The following is a 19,095-nucleotide window of genomic DNA, read 5'->3' on the forward strand; positions in this document are numbered from 1 at the left end:
TTTGTTTAAGTGAGAGATTCTAACTTTTCCCCTTCGTTCTACCAGAGAGAAAAAAGCCTTTAGACTCGCTACAGTCGTGGCATCAGAAAAAGGCGCTAAAAAGAGACAATGTAACGGCCCAGGGTGCTCGGAACTTCAGTGGGGAGACAACCGGAGCGCGTGGGTGGGGGAAGGGAGAGGCGGGGCTGAGGCTGGCGGGCGGGGCTGAGGCTGGCGGGCGGGGCTGAGGCTGGCGGGCGGGGCTGAGGGTGGCGGGCGAGGCTGAGGGTGGCGGGCGAGGCTGAGGGTGGCGGGCGGGGCTGAGGCTGGGGCTGTGGAGGGGCGGATTCGGGGTGGGGCAAACCCTGAGATCAGGCTGAGACCAGGCTCTGAGGGGCGGGTCGGGGGCGTGACCAGGGTGGCCCGCCCTCCTTATTTAAAGAGTGGCGCGCCGCCGGAACCTCGGAGAGATTCTTTCTGTTCGCTGTGGTGTCGCTCACTCAGCCCACGCCTCGGATGGCCGAGCTCAGAAAGCCTACCTCCTCTTTAACGCCTCCTGAGGAATCGGATTCCCAACCACCCAGTAGCAAGCGGCTCTGTCTTGAGGAGCCTGGCGGTGTCTCTAAGGCGGGCTGGCGACTGCCTCTGGTGCCTCGCTTGTCTGAGGTGGAAAAAATCTGGGAGTTGTCGCCTAGACCCTTCAAGGGACTCTTTGTTTCAACGAATGCGATTTTTGATAACTCCACAGACTCGTGTGTGGAGAAATCAGTCAGTGGGAAGCAGATATGTAACCTGGGATGCCCAAATCTCAAATTCCAGATGAGTAGCTGTTTGCAGTCTCCCCCCTCACAAAGTCCTGATTCTGATTTGAGGGCTTCAGGAAGGTCTGAGGCAGGACTGCGTGACACAGAGGCTTTCAGTGTGCACCACAGTGATAGCTCCAAAGCAGGGTTTAGTCAACTTCTGCCCAGCACCTCTATACACGATATACATGGAATTAGAAATGAGAATCGAAAACAACAGTTTGTCCAAGGAAGAGACAATGTTCACAAAGAAAATCCATTTTTAGATGTTAACTTTTACAAGGAAACTAAATCACCATTTCATGAAATTAAGAACAGATGTAAAGCTGACAGTGTTATGCCATCAAATAAAAGAGAAAATAACATTTCATCATCGGTACTAAAAATATCCAAATCTCAAAACCAGCCCAGCTTGGAAATTGCCAAACCTAGCTATTTTAGAGATAGCAGCACAATAAGTGTCCCTCAGTTTCCAACGGACTTAAATAGCAAAATGTCCTCTGTCTATTTAAAGGAAATAGCGAAGAAAAAGAATGACAAAAAAGAGGCATATGTTAGGGATTTCACAAACATTTACTGGTCCCAAAATAGACCTGATGTTAAGAAGCAAAAGTTACAGAATGATAAAAAAGTTGTAGAAGCGGAAAATATTTTTTCCGAATGTTATGAAAATGACTACGCATCACTCAGCAGCCAAAATACTTGTAAGAGAAAAGACTTGATCAGTTCAAACTACTGTAACTACCGTAGTATCAAATGTGATGTAAGAGACTCTAGAAAGAATTTCGCTATACTAGAAAATGCAAATTGGGAGGAAGCAGAATGTCTGGACAGTTACATACCTACCAGGTTGGAAAAATCTCAAAACTGGGACTGTAACGTTAGACATATTTTGAGAAGAAATAGAGGAAATTGTTGGATTATAAATAATTACAAGACTAAATGTGAAAATATGAAAAAAACTGAAGAAAAATGGAATTGGCTATTATTATCAGAAATAGACCTTTTAAGCAAGGAAGATTACCGCTGTACAAAAGTCATGAATGTACATGAAGAACAATCAAAGCTTCTCATAAGAAAAATATTAGGTAGTCAAATAGCTTTAATAATGACTGTTTGGCTAAATGGTAAAGGAAAAAATGATAATACTGTACAGTTGAGATACAATGCTACACAAAAAGTCTTTCACGTGAACAACCCTTTTGAAAGTTTCATTGTAGAAATTTTTTATTTCCATAAAAGTATTTCAGGAAATCAAAAAGATAATAGTATTTTAACCTGCTATAACATTTTGAAGTGTAAAAAGGAAATTGGTAAAATTGGTATTCAAAATCTAATAACCAGAAACATGAATACAAATATAAAGAATGGACTTTTAAGCATATATTTACAAGACAGTGTTTCAGAACCTTTAGATATTATATTGAAAACTAACATAGCTTTTTTGCTTAATAACTTTGACTCTTTAACAAGAATTGAAAATGATTTTGAATTAGAAGAGGAATGCATTTTCAAGTGGATGCTTTATTTGAAGTATCCAAAAAATATTATAATGGAAAATTATACTGCATATCTAGCAAGGATTTTAACTTCTTCAAGACTATTAGAAGATAATATGAAACCTATGTTAAAGAAAAGGAAGTTATTTAGAATTGAACACGTTTTTGAAAAGTCTAAGAAAAAATCCATTAATTCCTTCAGTACGACAACTCAAAATACAAGTTTGTCAATTTTTGAATCATATGAAAAAATTCCCCTTTTAATGGACTTTGATGACATGGAAGAAATTTCTTTAATAAGAGAAATTACTTGTCGGAATATGAGTTGTCCTCAACAACTCATGAATGTGGAAAATTGGGCTCACTATAGTTCTAGTACTATTAAAACATCTGTTAAGTCTTGTCCTCAATTTATACAGAACAACCATGGATATATGAATGAAAATTTTTATGAAGTAAATATGCACGGACAAGATTTAAATATGGAAAGAAAACAGGGACATAATATCAGTAGCTTTAATTGTGAGCACATATTTGAAGGTTTCTGCAATGTTAGGCAACAGGCCATACCAAGAAGCCACAACACAATCCATAATGAAGAGACTCGTACCATTTCTATAACTCAAGTACTAAATTTTTGTAACTTGTTAAGTGAAATAGAAGAAAAAAAATATGACTTAATTTTGAAAGAGGAAGTAAAAGTCACAGCTGAAAGTTTAACCAATAGTTTCCAAATTCACAAAGATACTAAGATAGAAAAGGAAGAGAAAGATAGTTTTTTTCCAATGGATGATATGTTTTCTGTACAGTCAGTCTCATTAATAAGTAGGGAAGTAAATGTGGAAGAAAATAAATACCTTAATCAAAATTATGTAACAGATAGAAATGAATATGAGAGTATTTTGCCAGAAAGGGAGATAGCTAATTCAAAGGATCTTCGTAGAAAGAATGACTCTGTATTATATGTTAATCATCAGTTTGAAACTGGTCTGAGTGAAGGGAATGATGAATGTTTTCAGGACTTAGCTGCTAAATATTTATCAACAGAAGCTCTGACAATAGTAAAACATTTTGAGATGAAGAGAAAATTTGATTTAGTACTTGAAGAACTTCGTATGTTTCATGAAATTAGTAAGGAAAATGAAATTCTAAGCACTGTGGAAACAAACAATGGGCAAGAAAATTACTTTGGAGAAAATGATGCTGAGGAGGTAAAAATGGAGACAGAAAAAGATTTGAAAATGGTTGTAGTCAACAAAATAAATGCATCTTCCTCGTTCTGTGATACTACAGCAGGTCCTAATACGTGTAAAAGTCACCAAAGTTTATTTAAATGGAAAACTGTACCCAATAATGGAGAACAGGAAGTTCCTAATGAGAGTTGTTATCCAAGTACATCAGAGGAAGAATTACTTTATTCTACTTCTGAGGAAGGTATGAAATTCATTTTAAAACATTCTTTCTCATGCTAGAAAAATTACTGCTTTTTTCTATGTAGGCCAAATGTATAATTCTGACAAAAAAGAAGGAAGGTAGAGATAAAATGCAAGACAATGTTTATTGATGCAGACTATTTTCTTTTTTCTTTCTTCCCCCCACCCCCTCCCCCAGCAAGAAGCCATAGCTTTATTTATGATAGAAACAATACAAATTTCAAAGCAAGCTGCAGTTACTCCTTGGAAACACCACAAAAAAAAAAAAAAAAAAAGTTGTTTTCACATGGTTACATTGTTAATTCCACAATAGCATTTACCATATCATTACTTGTACTTCAGGGTCAGGACTCGAACTGCCTTTGGTCTCAACACATTTGCTTCTGACATGACCAATTCTATGTCCTTAACTTCTTTTTTTTTTGAGACAGAGTCGAGCTCTGTGGCCCAGGCTGGAGTGCAGTAGCACCATCTTGGCTCACTGCAACCTCTGCCTCCTGGGTTCAAGTGATTCTCCTGCCTTAGCCTCCCGAGTAGCTGGGATTACAGGCGCCTGCCACCACACCCAGCTAATTTTTGTATTTTTAGTAGAGATGGGGGCTTCACCGTGTTGGCCTGGCTGGTCTCCAGCTCCTGGCCTCGTGATCCACCCATCTTGGGCTCCCAAAGCGCGGGGATTTTAAGCGTGAGCCACTGAGCCGGCCTTATGTCCTTAACTTCCACACCTGTTTCATCAACCTCTTCCTCTTCACTCTCCTCTTGTACAGTTGGAGTCTGTGTGTTTTCTTGAATGTTTGAGACAGCTTCACCTTGAACTTTGACACAGCTTCACCTTGAACTTTGAATTTCTCAGCAGCTGCTAGCTGGGTGCACAGTATTTTCTCATAAAGATGTATTCAAATGTTCAAAAATATACTGAAGTTGAAGGAAACAAGTTAATTTTAAAAAGGAGCTTTGAAGAGTCCTACTTCATTTTTCTAAATATTAGGAGCCAACTGAAGGAAATATTTTGTTTATACTGTTATTTTATATAAAAGTTATTTTTTGCTGTAACATACCATTCTTTATTTTCAGATTGTGAAACACCTTTACCTAAAAGACCTGCTTTTCTCCCTGATGAATGTAAAGAAGAATTTAAATATTTATTGAGAGGAGGTAACATTGTGGTTACTTTTTAGGATACCTTCTAAGATGATTATTGCATTGTGGTATTTTTAGTATGAGGAAAGTATAGATATTCATGTTGTTCAAAATAAATACAAAGTTTTAGCACTTTTTGAAAGCATTAATATTATACTAATAAATTCTAATAATTAAAAATTGGGTAACAGTTAAAATGCTATTTAGAATATTATTGGGAAATGCATTCTGCAAAACTATGTTCAGATATTTGTATTGATGTTTTAAAATGACTATATGTTAAGTGTTGTATATGCCTAGTTTACACATCTAATATATGCAATATTTACAAAACCAAAAAAGATATTTAGATAAGTTGGGTTTCCATTGATGAGATGTTACTCCCAATTATCTATCTATCTATCTATCTATCTATCTATCTATCTATCTATCTAAATATATATAGACAACATTGAGCATAGAGAACATGCTGTATGCTTTTCATTGCTATGAAGATTTTATATGGACATTTTATTATGCAAGTAAAAAATATTTGCCATTTAGTCATGTTAACATGATTTTTGACTGATGTTTATACTTTTGGTTACATTAAAAATACAACTAGGCCGGGCATGATTACTCACGCATGTAATCCCAGCACTTTGGGAGGCTGAGGTGGGCAGATCACGAGGTCAGGAGATCCAGACCATCCTGCCTAACACGGTGAAACCCCATCTCTACTAAAAATACAAAACATTAGCCAGGCGTGATAGTGGGCACCTGTAGTCCCAGCTACTTGGGAGGCTGAGGCAGGAGAATGGCGTGAACCTGGGAGGCGGAGCTTGCAGTGAGCCTAGATTGAGCTGCTGTACTCCAGCCTGGGCGACAGAGTGACATTCTGTCTCAAAGAAACCAAAAACCAAAAAACCAAAAAACACTAAAGAAAAATTAAACAATGAACTTTATCTTTTGCCCAGTAGATATACAATATCAGAATAAAACACAGTATGTCTAACATTCATTTCACCTTGTGGTACCAAGAGTGTAGGGTAGTGGTAGGATTGAAATTATGGAACTAGGTAAAGTTATAATCCCATCAGAAATTTCTGGTATTATACAACATGGTTAGATCTAAAAAGAGTAACATTGTAGGTTAAATATAGTTACTAAGACATCTTAAGTCATGCATCATGTCTCAAAACATTTTTTCTGAGTTCTCATAGTCAGCAGAATGTTACCTCTGATACTTTTATTGTCACCTCAGAATTGTATCTTTTCCTCTTTTCTTAGCTTACAATGTAATAGTTTTAAAGATTAATCAAAACACTGGAAGATCAAAAGCCCACAGGTAGTCTGTTCTCCCCGGAATGAAGGAAATAACTGATGGAACAATACTCCTTGAGTCAAAAAATAGGATGGCAAGACCTAGCCTGGAAAGGATAGGGTTTGCTTCTTCTAGGACAGAAAGAAAGGAAGAAATTGGCTTAGCAATATATTTTGATATAGAATAAAGGAAGCTTGGGAGTATATATTCATGATTATAATTGTGATAATAAAATAGATGTAGGAGGAGGATAAAGAATGTGTGCACATTGGAAAAGCAATCATTACATTTGTTTCAAATATCTAAACCCACATAGCAATGTGATTCTGCCTTCACAAGTTAAAGTGACTTGTTGTGAAATGTGAAAAATATTGTATGAATTCAGCCAGAATTATTTAATACTATGTTAGGATGGCAGTCTTGGATTCACTTTCAAAGGGCACAAAAGTTGAGTGATCTTCCTGAGGCTTGTTAAAATCCACAGTAAGAGAAAAGCTGGAAGATCCTGGGGAATGGAGTTAATATGAATGGATTTTAATGATCTGCCTAGTTAGAGTGGGAGCCTGCTTATACACAGTCATTTTAAAGGCATCAGAAAGATCCCAGTTATCCTGAAAAGTTTTGATACCCACCCACCTGCCATCATGATGCCTCTTCTCTTAACGTTTCCATTGACTACTAAATGTCTTCAGTGGATCCCTTCTCTCTTTCCATCTCTCTCTTCTCTCTGTGGTGTGAAGGCAAGTACGGTACTGAAATTATTTTGAGCACGTGTTATATGCCAACCAGTCAGTTCACCCGTGCTTTATATATCATTTAGACCAATGGGGGATCTTGTGATCCAACAGTGTTGTCTTATTTAAATGATCCTTTTGTGTTCAAAGTTTTTAAAAGATCTAGCAATAATGTATTTTTCTTTAACCTTTTATAATTTTCTAATTTTAATATTGAATCAAATATAATAAACTGATTTATATCTATTTTGTGTTGTTTTTCTCCCTATTTATTATACATGTAGTTTAATTTCGTATTCTACTTCATTAAGGTTTACATAGATACACACAGATTCTTTTTGGTTCAGGTTAGTAAAAATCACGCTACTAACCTTTTGTGAGATTTAACATTTGATTACACTGTTTTTGGTATAACAGGCTATTATATTGAGGTCATAAAGATTCACTAAAATTTGATTTACATGTTTGGTTTTACATATGTACCTCACAGTTTATTAAAAAACCCCTGAAAGTTAGAGATATTGTATTTTATTTTAAGAGGTAGTTGACTTTACATAACTGATTTAGTAACAGATGTGTGTATCTCCATGAACTGTTTTGGACATCTTCGAAAATGGTATAGTATGATGTTAAAGAACAATTTCTAACTCAAAGCCCTCTATTGATGCATAATAGATGGAGTACATTTGTGTTCTATTACTGACAATGACCTCCATTAGAAACCAAACATAACCATTAACAATACAGCATAGTTGTTTAGCTACCAATAGGAAAAATGACCGGTGTTTAAAGCTACATCAAGTTGGTTTTAAAACCTATACGGTGTTGTTGTGATTGTTGTTAAGGTAGACTGCCTGATTGGAATGTTGAATTTATTTAGTTGCTGTGTTTTATGGGGCAAGTTACTTAACTTTTTGTGCTTATGTTTTTCATGTTTTAAAACTGGAGCTAGAATTAAATAAAATAATGCATTTAAAGTATAGTGCCTGGCACATAAATAATAAGTGCTCAGTAAATATTCAGTAAATGTTGCTAATATGATGATTAGAAGTAAAGATTTTTAGGCATAGAAACTTGATAATTTTTACTCTTTTATTGTCTTATATTTTTAGGTAGTCACTTCCCACATGGCATTTCAAGAGTACGACCTCTTAAGACATGCAGTAGGCCAATCAGGATTGGTTTGTCAAGAAAAGCAAGGATTAAACAACTTCATCCTTATCTGAAACAAATGTGTTATGGAAACTTAAAAGAAAAGTTTTGACTTTCATATTTCAAAATATTTTACAACATCTAGAAATGTTTTGTCTTCTTTGGATAAATGTTCTTCCAGCTTGGGGGCTTGGGGCTTGCTTTATTATAAAGTGAAGAATATTTTTTTTGAGTGTATAAATTATTGTATTACCTTTAAAAGTTATAAAATATTTTATGGATTTTCATGTCATTGAAAAATGTACACATTAAAGCCATTTCATGATTGGATAAAACATGTTGACTTATTAGTTTTCATGATATATGCATGTAATCCTTTTGTGGAGAAAATTGATAGCCTTTATTTTCTAAAAAGGATCTGTGGCTCATCATGAACTACTGTTCTAATCTACTTCCCCCATTTTTCAGGTGAAAAAATAGAGGTACAGAGGGGATGAATAAGCTTTTCAGTGTCACAGCATTTGTATTAAGATTGGAATAAAGACTCTCTCCTCTGTAACATTCTTTCTCACTTTTTTCTGCGTTCACTTTCCAATCTTTATCTTTTCTTCCAGAGTCTATCTTTGACCCCAGAGCAGAGTTATGATTATGTAGTTAATAATATTAATTTGTTCATTCATGGAACAAATATACTGTAATACTCCTACTATTGTCTTTGGCTCAGTGATAGAATAAAGAAGACATGTGTAAGACCTTGCCTTATGGAGCTTACTTTCTATGCTTGACATTGGTAGAAAAATGTAGGATATACATAATTTAAATATCAGTAGAATAAAATATACTTTAGACAGAGAAATAACAAAAAATGGGCTAGTTAGCAAAATGTAAGGAAAGAAAGGAGCATCAAGAAAGCATAAAAACAAAGCATCTGATAGCAGAAGGAGGACTAAATGTATTAATTCACAAAATAGATTTGACTGGATGAAATTATCTTACTACAAGCAAACATTCTCAGACGTACTGAAAACCACCTCAAATTTGGCTCTCTTCATTAATTTCCATCCCCCACCATATACTTTCCAATTTCAATATCTTAGTCTAATTTTTCTTCTGCCCTCATAGAACTCATTACCTTCTTAAACTGTAATTTATACCTTGCTAGAATATAAGCTCCTTGAAGGCAGAATTCTTTTCTTTTCCCCACTGATATATCCCAAGTGTCTAGAACAGTATGCCCCCCGTCAATACTCCTATTATTTGCCTGCCTAAAGAAACAAATTTCTACTCCAGTCTCATACTAGCTATGTTTTTTTTTGAATTCTTTTTTTTTTTTTTTTTTGAGACTGAGTCTGGCTCTGTCGCCCAGGCTGGAGTGCAGTGGCCGGATCTCAGCTCACTGCAAGCTCCACCTCCCGGGTTCCCGCCATTCTCCTGCCTCAGCCTCCGGAGTAGCTGGGACCACAGGCGCCCGCCACCTCGCCCGGCTAGTTTTTTGTATTTTTTAGTAGAGACGGCGTTTCACCGTGTTAGCCAGGATGGTCTCGATCTCCTAACCTAGTGATCCGCCCGTCTCAGCCTCCCAAAGTGCTGGGATTACAGGCTTGAGCCACCGTGCCCGGCTTTTTTGAATTCTTAATAGCTTTATGCCCCTGGGCAAGCTCCTCATTTCTAAAAAGGGGATAATGTTATCTCCTGGGATTATTGTGAGGATTAAATAAACTAATACATACCACGTATTGTAACAGCTCTGATACACAGTAACTACTCAATAAGGAGTACTTACTGATACATAGCAACTACTCAGTAGTTAATAACTATTTAGAATGTTTGACTTTTCTTGAAATTTTGTTCTGGATTTTGCATTAGATTATTTTCAGAAGTATGCTATTCTTATGAGTTTTATAAAAATGTTTCTTTTTTTCCCTAAAAGGTCCTGCCTTCCCTCTTCCTTCTTTTTATTATTATTAGCCCCATGTTGGATTTTTCTGTAGTCATACAAGGTAAATCTCATCACAATCAAGATCTGTCTTCACAACCTTAGTCCTTTGCCCTGTTCTCTGTCACTCTGTGTGAATATTTAATTTTGTTCTCAGGTCTGTATCTCTAGGACAGGTTTATATGCTTCTAGTCTTATTCCTAGTACCACAAAGGCTTTTATGGATACTTTTATCCTTTCTCTAATAAAGAGCATATTCACTTACAACCACTCAATGCTGGTTCTTTCATATTCTGAACTGATTGAACATGTGGCAAGTTTAAACTCCTAACACACACTGTGCTGCTTACAATGGTTTTCCATGCCACTGCCCTATTACTAGCTTTGATCTCTAGAACTTTTCTTCTAGGGATGACACCTCCCCAGATGCAAAACTTACTCCTGCTAGTGTAATTCCTCAAGCACTTCTTCCTCAACTACCTCCAACCAAATACACAACATAAGCACACAGGACCTTCCCCCTCCTGCCCAGTTCTGTGAGTTATTTTCTCCAGAAACAGAAAGTTGGAGGATAGGAGGAAGGCAACATTTTAGCTCTTGTGTTTTTGCATCTTCTTCATAGCCAGGTTTGGAAAGGCTGCATGGGATCTGTGATAGAAGACATTTTAAACTGATATCCATCCTCTCTCCACCTTTTTCTTTTTTATCTTTGCTCTTAAAATGTAAAAGTCGAGTGCTTTCATATCAGAGGAAATATTTAAATGATGAAAAGCCACTTTAAAAACTACTTGCTTTTATTCAACCTTAGACTAAATCTCTGTGTTACTTCAGTTTAAAGTTACAAGCTTCTGGATCCATAACTGTGAGCATGAGAAGAGAAGCAGAGCCTTATATTAAATCAGCTTGAAAAAGTGCTGTGGATAGTCTGTACCTTAAGTATGCAAATCTCTGAGTTAATATTACCTGTTTAACCTTATTTAGTTAAGTAAAATGGAAAACAAAATATGCAATAAAGTTGATCTTTAGTTCCATCTAAATTGCCACATAAAAGAATGTTTATAGAGTCAGTCACCATTTTGGGAAATCTTTTTAATAACACAAGGCATTACACATTTACATTGACACATAATTGTGGCAGAGTTTATCCTGCTAAAAATAATCTTTTGGATTAAACGGAATAGGATATCAGGATCTGAAATTATATTTTTCCCGTTTTGTTGTAAAACATATCATTATTTGAAACTATCCTTGCTAGATAAGCCTATTTAACATATTATTTTAAAAGCACAGCATATTCAGAAAGGAACAGTCAGTAAACCATACCTCCTATCCAGGCAATGGGCAAAAAATAAACTCAAGATCTAAAGGTCTCTGTAATTTCTTCTGTAATTTTATAATTTGGAGACACTTGTAATTAAAAAAAAAAAAAGGAAGTCTGTGGATCTCTTCCTTGAATTCAAGACTCATAACTTTTACTCAACCTCTCCACTGTGATGACTAATAGGCATTGCAAAGCTACTATGGCTGGCCCAAACTGAGCTTCTGATATTTGTTCCCAAACTCTTCCTTCCACAGTGTTTCTTATTTCAGTGAATGGCAATTCTATTCTTTTAGAGAAGAAATGCTGGAGTCATCCTTGACACTTATTTTTTTCTCATAACACATGGCTGGCCCATCAACCAATCCTATTGCCTTTAGCTTCTCTTGTCTGGATTATTGCAACTGAGTCCTAACTGATCTCCCTGCTTCAGTTCTTGCTCCCCTTCAGTTTATTCTGAACACAGTAGCCAGAATGATTCTTTAAAATGTAAGTTGTAGCATATCACAGTTCAGCTCAAAACCTTCCAAAGCCTTTCCGTCTCACTCAGAATAAAAGCCAAAATTCTTACTTTCATGTATGAGGGCTACAATGATCTGACCTTCTCTTGCCTCCTTAAACTCTTCCCTGTATTTTCCCCTTGTTTATTCCTCTGAAATCACAATAGTCTTCCTGTTTCTTAGACACATTAGGCGTGCCCCTGACTCATGGCTTTTGCACTTACTTTCTTTTCCTGGAATGTTTATTCCTAGGATATCTGGATTGCTTGCCTTGTACCACCTTCCTAATAGCTTTATTCAAATGTCATCCTCTAAGTGTGGCCTTTCCTTCCTGCTAACATTCATCTTCCCTTTCCCTGCTTTCAGTTTTTCCTCCTTAATAATTTACTATGGACATACTACATATTTTATTTTTTATTTTTTTTATTTCCTGTCTTCCCCACTAGGTTTTAAACTCTGTGAGAGCAAAAGTCTTTTGTATTATGTTTATTGCTCTATCCCCAGTGCCTACGACAGTGCTTGACATAAGTATTCAATAAATGTTATTGAAAAAAAATTGAATAATGAGACCAATAGCAAGTATGTGTTAAACATGTCATGCTGAATAAACTTCTTCTTGAGTCATATAGCTTTATGCCCTCCTGGAATTTAAAGGTCTCTTCCTTCTTCTTTGCTATTCTCTTTTGTATTTTCTCCTTGAACCAGAGAAGTGAAAACAAACTTGGATCTAGATCATTTACTGTGTGTTCTTCAGGCATTTAGCTGCCTAACGTGTCTGAATTTAAAATTAGTCTTTTTTAATCAAGCAAAAAATAAGGCAAACCATAGTAAAATGTAGTATGTATTTAAAATTCAATGTCCTATCTCTTATGCCACTTAAAATCTTTGTAAATCACATCAGTATTTAAATTTTCTAATGGCCTTTTCCTTTTGTGTTAGTAAAAAACATCTATTAGAGTTTTCCAAATTTTTATTTTTGCCTTTTTACTTTTATAACTCCCCTTTAAACAGTCTTTTAAACTTTATTTACTGATTCATTTTTGAAAAGTTAATACCTAGACATGGTACAAAATACAAAGGATAAAGAACAAAAAAAGTAACAGTGAATATAAGTCCTTTGCTCTTTTTCCACACTCAACTTTTCAATTTCTGTTGATGGAGGAAACAATGGTCAACAGCTACTTGCTCCTATGAAAAAATAATATTTTATTATTAAAAAGCATAGAGGGTATTTTTAGTTATTATCTGTTTTATACCTATACTTTAAAATATGCATAATTGTCTTTGTATCTTACTTTTTCCTTAAATATATGTTTCTATAAATAAATTTGGTTATTTTGGTATACTTAACAAATTTATTAATTTATGCATTTTAGCATGTTACAATTTTAAGGTTATAAAACTTTTTTTCAATGTTAAGAAACAGAAACTTGAAAAGTAAACTGGGCTTAGTGAATCTGATATTTCCATTAAAATTACCTTAATTTCTATAGCAATTTTAGAAATTCTGATTTTTAACTATATCAAATATCTTTAACACTATCTTAACAAAGTATTTATATTCCAATAAATTCAATTTTATCTGTATGTTTAATTACATAGTCCATGTCTTCATTTTTTTAAAAAAAACCTTTGTAATTGATTTTGCTGCCTGTGTAATTACCATTGCAATTTCTCTCCTCTATTTCACTACCATACATCCACTAGCTCAAATTCTTACTCAATTCTTTGTTAAGCTTTCATCTGTATGTACACACATTCTTTCTCCTCTCTGCTCAGAGTTTTTATCTCTTTGCCTGCCCTGCCTCCTCTCATCAGAAAGAATACTCTTAAAATGCAGAGGACTTTGGCCGTTTTTCAGTTTGCATTTTCTTTTATTTCTTTGTGTTGTTAGCTGCTTTCTATTCTTGAAACTTTCACTTTATGATGATACACTACCTTTTATTTTCCTAACAATTGTATCTCTTTTGCTTTCTAATCCTCAGATATAAAGAAACTTCAAAGTTTAGTCCATGGACTTTTGCTCTTTTATTCTGTATTTTACACTTAGAAATCTCATTCATTTTTCATGGAATCATTTACTGCCTCTACATTTACCAACTCTACAGTTTTTGAAACAAATTATGTCTATTATATCTCTCTATATATCAATTATAACTCTACATCAACAAACTCTACTGCTTTGGAAACAAATTATATCTTTCAAATTCTAATTTTGGCAACATAACAATAATTTTAAAAAACTAATATTTATGAAATACATGCCATGGTCCAGGAGCTATTCTAAAATCTGTATAAAATAATAATTTAATCTTTAAATAACCTCACAGTCAGATACAATTACTATCTCCATCTTACATTGTGAGTTAAATAACTTGTCTAAGGTCACAAAGTATTATGTTATCAGAATTCAAACCCATGCAGTATGCCCTATGGCCAAAGCTCTTAACTGCTGTTATATTGTTCTGATTTCCACATTGCTATAGGTTAACAACTTCAACTCAGTTGTCTAAAATCTCATCAGTCATCATTCACTCTACCACCTGACATTTATTTTATACTGCCAAGTTCTGTTACTTCTTCCTTCAAAGGAACACTTAACCAATGCATCCTTCTTCATTCTTTAGAGCCTCTGTAAAATGGCCTTATCTAATATAACTTTCCAACTGGCTACCTCTCAACTTCCCTACAATTTGACTAGTCTATTAATGCACCACTTAATCCCAACTAATATTTTCCCATTTTGCTAATTTTTTCTTCTCCTGAGATGCACTTCTCTTTTACCTGTTTAAATCACACCTGTCCTTAAACTACCACCTTTATACTGATTTTCCCAACTGCTTGAACATTTTACAATTGTTAAGTCCTCTGAATAATGATAGTGCTTTCCTTTAAAATGCATCATCGAGCATTTATTACACCTACTTTGTGTTTTATCTTTTTTTTTTTCCTTTTTTTTTTTTTTTTTTGAGATGGAGTCTTGCTCAGTCTCGCAGGCTGGAGTGCGGCGGCGCGATCTCGGCTCACTGCAAGCTCCGCCTCCCGGGTTCAGGCCATTCTCCTGCCTCAGCCTCCCGAGTAGCTGGGACTACAGGCGCCCGCCACTACGCCTGGCTAATTTTTTTGTATTTTTAGTACAGACAGTGTTTCACCGGGTTAGCCAGGATAGTCTCGATCTCTTGATCTCGTGATCCGCCCGTCTCGGCCTCCCAAAGTGCTGGGATTACAGGCGTGAGCCACCGCGCCCGGCCTTTGTGTTTTATCTTTGCCTATCTAAGCTTGGGCATAGAGATCATTTTAGAAACTTTGCAGTCTCTAAAGCAGTGTATCAGAGCTTTATACTAAAGAAGTTTATTAATTATATTTGAATATTAATATAGCATTTATTTCATGGCATCTTATACTTGGCTTTATATTCTTATTGATAAATCTAGTAAGCTTATAGCTTTTTTTTTTTTTTTTTTTGGTTTGAGGAAAAAAATGTAGCTAAATACAACGGGGATTTTTGGCATATTTTTGTCTTTGGCCTTTTCTTGCTGACCCTGTCTCCCTCGACTTCTTAGGTCAGCTTCAAAGCACAACCCCACTTTTTCCTCACATAGTTTGTATAAACGCCTTCTAATATGCCTAACACCTACTCAAATTGAGTTGTACACATTTTTAATCCACCAACAGTACTGATTTTAGACAAAACATTATGAAATATTTGTGTATTTTCATCAATAGGCAAAAATGAATGTTTCACAAAATAATTTTCCTGTCTTTTAAAATTTGCTGTACAAAAATAACACCTTGCAAATCTGCTAGTCTTAACTGCTACCCTTCGAATAATTACCTCATTATTACTGCCTTTATTATCAGTTATTAAGTGCCTTCATGTAAAAGGGCAACTTGCTAGAAGATATATAGTGTCAATAAACAACATTTGGAGGCCACTTATTTGTAAGAACCAAGGGGTTCAGCTTGCAAGAACCAAAAACAGGACAAAGGGATATTTTTATAGCCCGCTGGGTGGATCAGTCTTCCAGCTGGTACTTCATTTTAAAATTACTTTATTTGCTTTTAAATTTTTTATTTACTTTTAATTTAGTGGCATGTTGCTCAAATATCTTTTTTTTTTTTTTTTTTTTGAGACGGAGTCTCGCTCTGTCACCCAGGCTGGAGTGCAGTGGCCGGATCTCAGCTCACTGCAAGCTCCGCCTCCCGGGTTCCCGCCATTCTCCTGCCTCAGCCTCCGGAGTAGCTGGGACTACAGGCGCCCGCCACCTCGCCCGGCTAGTTTTTTGTATTTTTTAGTAGAGACGGGGTTTCACCGGGTTAGCCAGGATGGTCTCGATCTCCTGACCTTGTGATCCGCCCGTCTCGGCCTCCCAAAGTGCTGGGATTACAGGCTTGAGCCACCGCGCCCGGCCTGCTCAAATATCTTAACATACTTTCACAAAATTTCTCTACACATATCAAATTCCTTCTTTTTTTCTTGCAAATGACAAACTACATGCTTATTGACAGAGAAATTTAATTTGTATGTGGCAGAGTAGTATAAAATTAGCTCAATGTATAATTTTGAGATATATACTGACTTATTTCTCTAAAAACTGATTTAATTTACATATAGTTTAAAAACTTTTATTTAACAATAACCTAGTTTTAACAGGAAATAAGTTTACTGAGCTATAGGCATTTTGATCAGAATATCATGAAGTAAGTTGGATCTAGGAATATTTTTGAGATATAACATTCTCATTTAGATTAAAATTCTTGTTAAAAAATGGCAGAGCACAGTTTTATAAACCATTAATATTTTTTATAATAGTATCTTTAAAAAATTAATAGGCTTTGTTTATTAGAGTACTTTTAGGTTTACAAAAATATTAAACAGAAAATACAGAGTTCCCATATACTTTTCCCCAACTCTCCCTACCCTCCAGTTTCTCCCACTATTAACATTTTGCATTGGTGTAGTACCTAAGTTACCATTGATAAATCAATATTGATACATCATTATTAACTGAAGTTTATGGTTTACATTATGATTTGCTCTGCGTTATAAAGTTCTATGGATTTTGCCAAATGAATAATTTAATGCAACAGCCATTATGGCACCACACCAAATAGTTTCAGTGCTCTAAAAATTTCCTATGCTCCACATTCCTCCTCATTCCTACCCCAAACCTCTGCAACCCCTGACCTTTTTAATATCTCTATAGTTTTGTCTTTTCTAGAATGTCATATAGTTGGAAGCATACAGTATGTAGCCTTTCAGACCACCTTCTTCCACTTAGCAATATGCATCTAAGGCTCCCATAATACTAACTTTTCTAGTGGTGGATCTTCTCTTAGTAGAAGACTTATGTCTTAAATGCTGTATGCCTTAGCCTTTCATTATTACATTTTTTTCCCAAGGAACAAAACAATTACAGTTAAATTCAAATTGTGGCTATATCCATTCATAAACTTCTGAAAATATTTTTTCATAGATTTTCCTTGTAGAGATTCTGAACTTCAAGGAAACTATGCTGTTAACATTCACTGGCATTTCAAAGCATTTTAAGCCTTGATAAAATGGCTCTAAAGGAGGTTTTATCTTCTTTTTTGTTTGCAGAAACTGTACTTAAGAGTCAAATGTACCATATACTAAAATGGTCCATGGTAAGATGTTGCTGTAAAAGTATAGGCTAGGCTTGAAAAATTCTAGTAAATGGAAATCCAATGTACTAACCAATATAAAGGGATGTTTTAATGTGTTAGTTTTGTGATGTCTTGTATAATGAATGCCTTATGATGTGCTACACGAGCATCAGAATATTATTACTAATTCCAATTCTATGACTACAGGAATTATAATAACCATTAAGTATTTTTTTAGACCCAGTAACTATCTAGCAGTTGGCTCTGTGCAGGATATGCATGTGTATATCATGGCCCCTACTTTTAAACAGTATGACATTTTAGTTGACAGAATCTAAGAGGCAACATCCATGAAACAACTAGAACAATTGTTAGGAGATTTGAGCCTTCAATGGGACTCTCTTCATGACCTTGAATATGTTATGTAACCTCATTTGGCTTTCAGGTGTTTCCTCATTTGGCATACTGTAATCACTGAATTAACTTCTGATACTCTCTTCGCAAATGAAATACACTGTGGGTTACTAATTGTAAACGGAAGGAGAAATACTAAGATGGAAATACAGTAAATGTAAATAAAAAGGAATGTGTAATATTTTTAGGTATTTTAGCAACTTTTACTTTCTATTAAATGAAGAGTAAAAAAATAAAAATCAGGGTATTTGTTATTATTTATCTTTCATTTATTTCACATAGGAAGTATCTGATTTCTTTCTCAACTCATTCATTTATTCATTTAATATTTATGTCCTCAACAAACATTTACTGAGGACATATCAGGAGTCTGGAACTGAACCAATGACTTAATTTCTATAAATTCTCTCATTTATGAAGCTCAGGTCACTTAACATTCTTTATGTACAATAGCTTTTGACAGGAATCTATTCAAGGAATAGTTTAGCTCTAACTAATAAGGAACTTGTTTTTAAATCAATTCCTGTTCCATATAAATAATAGAAGGTGAACCTCAATAATGATTGCTTGGATTTTCTGAAGGCTATTGTGAAGACAGTCCTGCGGATGTGACCTATTTTCCCTATCTGGATAAAATGAAGTTTTAATGTTTGTTATTACAGAGATTTGGGGGATGGAGTAGGAATTACCTGACTGACTTCCATGGAAGCAGCATTAGAGATAATACGCATGAGATGTCTAGCATAGCTTCTGGCACATAGCAAGCATGTGGCTACTAGTAGCTAAGATATTAACATTTTAGGAAAGAGTTTTCTCATCCTTTACAGGTTATAAATAACAAGATTACCATAAGTTATCTAGTCTTAATGGATTCCACATATAAAGCATGGGTTGAGGAATATTACCTTTATGCTAAGAAGTGTTTATTATATATTTTGAATTTTTACTTTTCAGAATACTTGTTCAGGGCACAATTCAAACACTCTACATGTTGGGCCAATTTATTTTAATGAGTGTAGTGTATTGTGTCAGGTTCCATGGAAGACCTTTTACTATAAATAAATTAACTATTAAAAAGAATACAGCAGTTTTTTAATCATAATAAAATATAAATACATAACATACAATTTTTTATTTTAATCATTTTTAGGTGTGGTATATAGTTGAGTGGCAATTTGGAACTTTGCCTTAGTTAATAAATATATTTTGTTCAGTTTTCGTATTTTTACCGTAAGAGTGGTGACATCATAACTTTA

The 19,095-nt window shown here is 35.1% G+C and overlaps 1 protein-coding gene across 1 annotated transcript; it reads left to right on the forward strand.

The window, feature by feature from the left end:
• The first annotated feature begins 342 nt into the window (after positions 1-342).
• On the forward strand, positions 343-8,790 carry RAD51AP2 (RAD51 associated protein 2). Its single transcript, XM_015111749.3, has 3 exons — positions 343-3,715; positions 4,789-4,869; positions 8,004-8,790. Exons 1-3 carry the CDS (start codon positions 496-498, stop codon positions 8,153-8,155), a joined length of 3,453 nt encoding a protein of 1,150 aa, XP_014967235.3. The 5' UTR covers positions 343-495; the 3' UTR covers positions 8,156-8,790.
• Positions 8,791-19,095: the final 10,305 nt, after the last annotated feature.

The sequence above is a fragment of the Macaca mulatta genome, chromosome 13 (genome assembly GCF_049350105.2).
Source record: "Macaca mulatta isolate MMU2019108-1 chromosome 13, T2T-MMU8v2.0, whole genome shotgun sequence".
Lineage (NCBI taxonomy): Eukaryota > Metazoa > Chordata > Mammalia > Primates > Cercopithecidae > Macaca > Macaca mulatta.